The sequence below is a fragment of the Jaculus jaculus genome, chromosome 6 (assembly GCF_020740685.1).
Source record: "Jaculus jaculus isolate mJacJac1 chromosome 6, mJacJac1.mat.Y.cur, whole genome shotgun sequence".
In the NCBI taxonomy this organism is placed as follows: Eukaryota; Metazoa; Chordata; class Mammalia; order Rodentia; family Dipodidae; genus Jaculus; species Jaculus jaculus.
Genome location: NC_059107.1, coordinates 65,395,315 through 65,404,645, shown reverse-complemented (window position 1 = coordinate 65,404,645; position 9,331 = coordinate 65,395,315). Strand labels below are relative to the sequence as shown.

Here is a 9,331-nt window from a genome sequence, read left to right as displayed (position 1 = left end):
TTTTTTTCTTTTTTTTTTCGAGGTAGGGTCTCACTCTGGTCCAGGCTGATCTGGAATTAACTTTGTAGTCTCAGGGGTGGCCTTGAACTCACGGCAATTCTCCTACCTCTGCCTCCTGAGTGCTGGGATTAAAGGCGTGCGCCACCACGCCCGGCTAAAAATTTTATATATATTCACACAGCCTTCTTTAAAATTATCTTTTTAAAAAATTTTTATTAACATTTTCCATGATTACTAAAAAATATCCCATGGTAATTCCCTCCCTCCCCACCCCCACACTTTCCCCTTTGAGATTCCATTCTCCATCATATTACCTCCCCATCACAATCATTGTAATTACATATATACAATATCAACCTATTAAGTATCCTCTCCCTTCCTTTCTCTTCCCTTTATGTCTCCTTTTTAACTTACTGGCCTCTGCTACCAAGTTAAAATTATTATTATTATTATTATTATTATTTTTTTTTTTACTGTGGTATTCTTTATTTAAAAATTGTGAGCTGGGCTGGAGAGATGGCTTAGCGGTTAAGCGCTTGCCTGTGAAGCCTAAGGACCCCGGTTCGAGGCTCGGTTCCCCAGGTCCCACGTTAGCCAGATGCACAAGGGGGCGCATGCGTCTGGAGTTCGTTTGCAGAGGCTGGAAGCCCTGGCTCGCCCATTCTCTCTCTTTCCCTCTATGTGTCTTTCTTTCTATGTCTGTCGCTCTCAAATAAATAAATAAAAAATGAACCAAAAAAAAAAATTTAAAAATTGTGAGCTAACTACAGTCATAGCATTCTCATTCATTACTCTGATGGCATAATAAACAGAACATTAACACAATCCCAAGAAGGCATTAACCTGTAAACACATGTATACACCACCCATGCACACACAACATACACGCAAGGATTATAGTCAAAACACAATGAAGAGTGAAGAAAAACACTTTGAATGCTCTATCAAATTAAAATCCCCCTATTATAATAAACTGTGGCAATACTGTGGCTATAATGAAAAATATCATTAACTGTTTGAAAACCAAAGATAGGAAAAACACTGGCAACTGGAAACTAGCAGCAAAAAGCAGCTAAAATAGAATGGAAGATTAAAAAGATGAATACTTTTCTAATGTTGATACTGCGTAGGATTGCACAGAAGTAATTTAAAGTTGGTTTTGAGGAACTCTTAAAAAGTCTTTTGAAATATTAACTTGTTATACTTTACAAACAGTGAAAAAGTATTTGGAATGTTACACACACGCACACACAGAGGAAATGCACTAGGGGTATCAGTTTATGGTCTTTGTTTATGACCTTTAGAAAGCTTCATAAAGAAAAATGTAAGTGTCGATGTAGTGAGAGAAAGTTAAACATTTCTGAAGATGCAAGTCTGAGTGCATTCATCTGGACCAAGGATCTAGTTCGAGGATGAGGGCGAGGCAGGGATAACGCATTCAAAGAAGGAAAATAACTGGGGAACCGGCAAAGCAGGCTGAGCTCTTTGAAGGTGTTGAGAATGAAGACGTGCTAAACGCAGGCTGTCTTAAGGGAGATTCCACAATACACGAGCTCTACAGTTCTTCATCCGTTTCCTAGTGCCTAATAAATAATTAAAAGGAACATTTCAGCAAACTGGACTTCCTACAGCCAGACATAGAAATCTTGATCGCAGAAGCAGGCTGGTTTAAGAAGAAAAGCAAGGATTTCTTCGCCCCCCTCTTTTCCCCCCACCCCCGGGGTTCTCATGCAAATGTATGAAGCTGCTAGACATTTGCAATGAGGGGGTGAGTTTAGACTTCCTACTGATTTAGAAGGAAGATTTTATTTCCCTAAGGAAGCCTGAAACATCCATGAGCAAGGGAGCTGTCTCCAGAATCTAAGAAGCACAGTTCATGTCGCACAGAACTCGTGACAAGTTCAGATCCAGAAAAGCTGACAGGGGGAACGGGGGAGAGATGGAAAGACTGTCTGCCTTATGTCTGGAATGGAGTGTGCTTCCTAAGTCAGCAGGGCTCAACTCCTTCCAGAACGGAGGGAGGGAGAAGAGGGGCTCTCTGGGTGGGGGGGGAGGGGGAGGGAGGAGAGGGGCCTTCTGTCTCCAGGGCTCTGGGTTGAGATGCCCAGAGCCCTTGTAGTGCTTGGTGAGTGGTCAGTTGGGAAATGCATGTCTTTTCCCAGATAAATATTTCTTTTGGTTATTTTCCCCCTCTAAAATCATTTGGCAAAGTCGCTGGCGTGCGTTCTCCTCTAAATGAAATCTAGCTGCATTAGTTCTTAAGGTGCCAGCTAATTCAAATGAATGCCCATCGATAACACTGCCAGGTACGGCTGCTCGCTGTGCTGAACCAGCTCCCACAATGACTTAACTAGGTAACCTATCACACCGGGTGCTTTTACTAGCTTGAGTTTTGTTTGCTTGTTTTTGAGTTTTAAACAATTAGTCCTTTAAAAGTGACTTAGAAACTGCTTCTGTCTGGCTTCGCTTCACTCCTCCTCTTCCTCCTCTTCCCCTTCCCCTTCCCCTTCCTCCATGGTCTCCACAATGAGCTCTGCCGTGCAGGTGGCTTCGCCGAGACAGTTGACAGCCTTGCAGGTGTACTTGGCGTCGTCATCCCCGCAGACGTCGCTAATGATCAGGGAGCAGTTCCCGTCTTCATCGTAGTCTATCTGGAAGTGGCGAGACTCCCTAATGGACTGCTCATCTTTGAACCAAACCACCTCTGGGTCCGGGTACCCTTCAATCTTGCAGTCAAATCTAGCAGCACTTCCCTCTACAACTTCCAGATCACGAATGGTCTTCGAGAAATAGGGCTTCACATGGGGCTTTTCCTCTGCAACGGCCTCAAGGAAAGCCTGCGACACATCCTCTTCAGACTCTAGTTTCTCTGCGTTGAGCGGGCTGGTCGGTGTCCCTGTTGAAGATTTCCTGCTGCTGAGCCCTGAGATCATTGCCATAGAGGACAGTCTTCCGATGGCTCTCACAGCATTGCCTGTTTTCTGCCATTTCCTTCTTGCCATGTATTTCTTCATCCGGTCCTTGGAGAGCTTCTTAGCCTCCATGTTCTTGGTGTCTTTCATCAGCCATGGGTGCTGAAGGCACTGGGTGCAGTTCAAGCGCTCTCTCCAAGTTAAAATTATCTTAATAAAATTTTCTTTAGACTATCAGTGACATACATACACTAGATATAACTGCATCACATCAGAATATTTAAGGCATGCAATGTTGGGTTTAGCTGTATTTTCTTGTTAGACAGAAGCACTGCATTATCTTAATCTAGGTTGTTAAACTTTTCAAAAATGATTCAGAGGGTACTTAATAGGTTGATATTGTATATATGTAAGTACAATGATTGTGATGGGGAGGTAATATGATGGAGAATGGAATTTCAAAGGAGAAAGTGTGTGGGGTGGGGAGGGAGGGAATTACCATGGGATATTTTTTTTATAATCATGGAAAATGCTAATAAAATTTAAAAAAAAAGAACAAAAATGATTCAGTCTACTGTCAACCTACTAAACCCTGTTGTTATTGTTATAATTTCAATGGAAATCTGACCTCATTTTTCCTTGTCTGACAGGAAATGTGGGAAATTGACCAAGGAGAATTCATGCTGTTACTTTGGATTATTTTTACAAAAATATGATTTGTCTTTTGCAGCCATTTGCTTTTTTTCCCTAAGAGAGAACTGCAGTAAAAGCCAACCAGTAAGTAATTCTAGTCCAGTATGTTTTATACTCCTTACATTGTATAGCTGTCTGAAAATTTCCTCATTTAGCTGATGTACAGTTTCTAATGGTTGGCAAAGAGTCTTCACATATATTTCATTGAACTGATTCTCATAGAATGTAAAGCAGACAAAGGACACAGTGGTATCTTTCACAGATATGCAGATATGATGTATCCAAGATTACATTTAATGAGCTGTTAGGACTGTACATATGTGGCTCTCAACCAGAGTCATATATTGAAGTCCTCCCCCTACCCATTGTAGCTGTATCTGTAGTAGGGAACTAATTAAGGCTAAATGGGCTCATAGATGAGACATTCATGCTCATGCAAGAAGAGGCACTAGAGAGCTTCTTTTTAAAATCAATCAATTAATTAAATTTTGCATGTGTGTGTATGCATGTTGGGTATATGGGTGTGTATGTGTTTATGTGTGGGTGCACTGTGTGTGCACATATGCATGTGGAGGTAGATGTCTGGTGTCTTTCTCAGGTGCTCTCCACCTTATTTTTTAAAAAATTATTTATTTATTTGAGAGCGACAGACACAGAGAGAAAGACAGATAGAGGGAGAGAGAAAGAATGGGCGCGCCAGGGCTTCCAGCCTCTGCAAACGAACTCCAGATGCGTGCGCCTCCTTGTGCATCTGGCTAACGTGGGACCTGGGGAACCGAGCCTCGAACTGGGGTCCTTAGGCTTCACAGGCAAGCGCTTAACCGCTAAGCCATCTCTCTACCCCTCCACCTTATTTTTTGAGGTAGTATCTCTCACTAAGCCTAAAGCTCTCTAATTTTGATAGACTAGTGTTGGGCCCTGAAAGGCCCAGGCGTGAGGCCTAGTGGAACTTCCTGAGCCTAGCTAAAGTTTGGGGACCTGTATCTGGCCAGCTATGACTCAGCAGGATGCCTAAGGGCTTCTGGCCTGCTACTTCCTCGTGGTAATTGTAATTACCATTTCAATAGTTAAAGTTTACTATTGGCCCTTACCTCTTCTCCCACCCTAAAATCCCCGCCTTCGTCCCCAACATGATATAAGCAACTGCTCAGAGTAATAAAGCGAGTTGTTTCTGCATTGCAAAGACTCCCGACTCAGTGTGGTTTTTCTCTGGTGGCCAGGAGAGGTTTCTGAGTCGTCCGACGCTCATCATCCCCTCAACCCCTAGGGAGGAACCAGCAGGCCTGGTCTTTCCCTCGGCACTACCTGTGCGGAAAGGAGCCCCGCAGACTAGCTAGCCAGTAAACCCTAGAAAGTCACCTGACTGCCTCCACAGTGCTGGATTACAGGTGTGCACCATCACACTTGGATTTTACACAGCTACTTGGGATCTGAACTCTGCAACTCACTTTAGCTAATGAGTGATCTCTCCAGCCCACCCCCTAGAGAGCTCTCTTATACTGTGTACATTATGTGAAGATCCAGCAAGAAGATGAGCATCTATACACCATAAAATTTCCCACTAGAACCTCATCATGAACTGATCATGCAGGCCTGACCCTGGACTTCCTATCCTCTATAACCTAAAAATAGGTATCCATTGGTAGAAAGACTAATGCAGATTTTAGTACTGAGTTGCTGGGAACTTCATATCAAATTCCTGAAGATGTGTAAGTGGCTTTTGCTTTTTTTTTTTTTTTTTTAATTCACTGTGAGATACATACACACAGCACACACACACACACACACACACACACACACACACACACACACACAGAGAGAGAGAGAAAGCAGGTATTCCAGGGCCTCAGACAAACTCTAGACACATGCACCACTTTGTGAATCTGTCTTTATGTGGATATTGGGGACATGAACCCATGATGACAGGATTTTCAAGAGAGCACCTTTAACCAATGAGCAATTTCTCCAGCTGGGAAGTGGCTTTTAAACTAAGCAGTGGGGAGAGGTTCCATGTACCTACATGTCAAAGGGCCTAGATTTCTGTGAAAGGAGTAGAAATATGGATATCACAAGTAACTCTGGCTAAGGCTCAGAGAGGAAAGAAGATAGCTGGAGATGAACCTTCTGTTTCCTTAGAAAATATGTATGTCACTGTGAACAAGAAGCTGGCAGATACATGTGGCCAGAAGAAAATGTGGAGCAAGTCATTTGAATCTGGAGTATGAACCAAAGCTCTTAGGAAAAAGCCATACCTGTGTTGGATTCTACAAGGCTGATTGACTAGTTGGAACTTCGTGACTGTGGAGAGCTGCACTGCTAGAGATCCAGCCCCTTAGGCAGATAGTCACTTTCCCTTCCATGTCAGACTTAACCTCCTTCTAACTAGAAGGTAAAGCTTTTTTCTCCCAACTATTGAGCCAAAACAGCAAAAATATTTTTTGAGGATATTTGTATGTGTATGGTAGGGATGTTTGTGTGTGTGTTTGTGTGTTTGTGTACACATCTATATGTGGAGGCACATGTGCACACCTGCCTATGGAGGCCAGGGGTGGATGGCAGATGTCTTCCTCGGTTGCTCTCCATCTTAAGTTTTTGAGATAGGGTCTCTCAGTGAATCTAGACCTCACTGATTCAGCCAGACTGGTTGATGAAATCTTATATTCACTTTTCTTTTAGCTTATTTCTAGTTTATATTAGAAAGACAGTCTTACTGGACTTATTATTTCATGGTCATTCTGGAGAGAGTTAAAATGGTAAAGGAACATTTATCATTGACTGTGACAGGTAGAAGTTGGGATTAATGTTATAAAAAGAAGGTGGAGGGAAGACAGAGAGAATTGGTCATGAAGCCTAGGTTAAGCTCAGCCCACTCATGAAGGGTCCTGGATAATGCTGTGCCTCAGAGCTTCCTGTGTGTGGCTGGGATGTTTTCCACAAGATGTGAGATCCCCTGGACACTTCAGTGGAACTCATTGCTGGTGTTTTCATGGCACTGTACACTTCACAGCTACTCCATGAGTGCTTCCTGCAGTGTGAGGGATCCAGGGAAGCATGTTTCCATGGCAAACAAGTTTCAAATATGGTGCCTCTTGTTCAGGCAGCCAGTTTCCTCCTAGAATTGGCTACAGCAATAACCTAACTATGCAGAGTGTCTTTTAGATCTTCAGGACACTCTGAATTACTGAGAAAGACACTAACCTCTCTCCGAGTCCAGGATTCCATATCCCATCAGACATGTTTATGTGATAATAGGTGTAGTAAGGTGATTTACTTATTTTTCCTAGATATTATGACCTTGTCAGGTACTATGAGAGCAGGGTGACAGTGATTAAACTAGATTTTATTGCATACAGGTCCATCCTATCTTATGTCAAAGCCTAAAGGTGCAAATGTCTTTTGCCCATGACTTGTTTGAGTTTGGATAAAGGCAAAATGGTAAAGCACAAAGTACTACCAATGTTTTTGGAAGTAGTAAAAATGATAGCAAGGGGCTGGAGTATATGAGTAAACACTGCAGGTCCATTTTTTGGAATCATAAACTGGATTACCTTTTATAAAGGAAAACAATCATAATTAACATTAGTTGACCATTAATCATTAATGTCTGGAATAGATACCTTATGAATTCCCACTTAATATAGGTCATCCTGAAAAAAAGGTGTGATTAGGGAAACCTGCTCAGAATTTCAGTTAGGGTGTGCCAGAGCTGTGGTTTGACCCTGGGTTTATTAGGAGTAATATCTGTTAGTTTCTCTCTGCACCATATCATTTAGCAGGGTGTGTCTTCTGGAAAGATTGTGTATGGGTGGGTGGTTCACCTGCATTTCTGGTGGTTTTGCTCCTATGTCATAAACACATACTCAGCCTTCAGAATTTCTCCTTCATTGGCTGCATGGCTACTTTGATTTCATGCAGAATAGTGTTTTTGTGTTTTTTTTTTTTTTTTTTTTTTCATGGTGTTTTCCCTAGCTGCTTTTAGGATTTTCTCTTTGGTGTCAATGTTTAGAGTCTTAATGATAATGTGTCTTGGGGAGTTTCTCCTTTGGTCCAGTCTGTTTGGAGTTCTGTTGGCTTCTTGTATCTTGATGTGCCTTTCTTTTAAGAGAGTGGGGAAGTTTTCTTCCATTATTTTGTTAAATAAGTTCTCCATGCCTTTAGTCTGAAATTCTTCTCCTTCTGATATTCCAATGATTCTGATATTAGGACGTTTAAGTGTATCCCACAATTCCCTCATGTTCTGTTCGCAGGAACTTTTGAACTTACTAAAGTTTTTGAACTCTCGAACTGTTTCTTCCATCTTGGTTCCAGATCAGAGTTTGTATACTCCACTTCACTGACTCTATTTTGAGAGCCTCTAGAGAGTTTTGGACTTGTTTAATTATGTTTGCATTTTCTACTACTTTTCTATGTATCATTTCCATTACTCTGTCAAGCTCCCTTTTCATATCATTTTCTGATTTTCTTGATGATTCTTGGAATTCATCCTTGCATTTCTTTATGTCTTCATTTAGTATGGCCAGCTGATTTTTAAGTTCCTCTTTTTTTTTCACTTTCCCTCAAATCCATTAATTCTCTTTGAAGTCCTTCCAATGTCTTATCAATTTGTTCTAGCTTAGTGATGGTAGCATCCACATGATTGTCAGTCCTTTGTTGCTTTCCTGCAAGTTCTATCAGTAGGTTGGTCAGGGTTGCATTGCTCATAGCTTCAATTTGATGTTCTGATCCTGATGTTTTGGTTAGATGTATTATTCATTGTAGGACTAGGTGATCTAACTGGATTTTCTTGCATTTGATTTTTCATGTTATTTCTTTTGTGCTGTGGTCTGCCCATGACAGTGTATGGGCAGGTAGGTGGGTGGATCGGCTTGTGCTCTAGTGCAATGGGAATCTGAGGCCACCTGGGGCAGTTGCCAAGCAGCCTGGGCTTTGGCTCCCACTTGCCAGAGCCACCGATCTACTGCCTGACAGGGGTGCCAAAGTTGCCTGAATTCTCAAGTGGTAATGCGCCAAAGCTGCCTGTGTTTGAGTTTGGAGGTGGACTGAGGTTCCAAGGCCTGAAGCAGCCCAAACTCTGGTTGGGAACACTGGGACCCAGAAACAGTCTGTGCTCCCCCATCTCAGGAGAATGGGGGCTGGCTGGGTAGGCACCTGAACTGGTGCAAGCCAGAGACACAGTCTGGGTTTGTATGGCAGTTGCTGTGGGACTAGACTCACTGAATGTGCAGCGGAAGGAGCAGTAATGTGGGTAAATGTGCAGAGCAGTTTAAGCTTCCGCAGTGGTGGCAGGCCCGCAGCCAGGCGCAGCAGTGGGGAGCGGCAGCGGGGTGCAGGACAGGGCACGGCAGTGGTGTGAGGGACTGCGGGGCATGTGGGGAGGGGCACAGGACTGTGTTTGTGGGATGGCGGCGGGGTGCAGGACAGGGTGCAGATCGGGGTGTGGGATGGGACACGGTATGGTGGCGGGATGTGGGATGGGGCGCAGGACCATGCGCAGGAGGGCAACAGGGCATGGGATAGGGTGTGGGATGACAGAAGGGTGCAACAGCTATTTGGTGAAATGGGTAGTCTACCCGCCCGTGAGTGGATCCGAGGTTCCCTGATTTCTCCCCTTCTGAGCCCCCCACTGACAAGAAGACCCAGAAAACCCTTAATTTCTTGCCTTTTCTTCCCCAGGATTTGCAGGGCAGCTAGGCGGTCACCATCTTGGCCGGAACTCCAGTTGGGAG

At 43.4% G+C, this 9,331-nt stretch overlaps 1 protein-coding gene across 1 annotated transcript; it reads right to left on the bottom strand.

Moving 5' to 3' along the window:
- Positions 1-2,180: 2,180 nt before the first annotated feature.
- LOC123461657 (myosin light chain kinase, smooth muscle-like) lies at positions 2,181-3,061 on the bottom strand. Its single transcript, XM_045153255.1, has one exon. It carries the CDS (start codon positions 3,042-3,044, stop codon positions 2,469-2,471), a length of 576 nt encoding a protein of 191 aa, XP_045009190.1. The 5' UTR covers positions 3,045-3,061; the 3' UTR covers positions 2,181-2,468.
- Between the last annotated feature and the right edge of the window lie 6,270 nt (positions 3,062-9,331).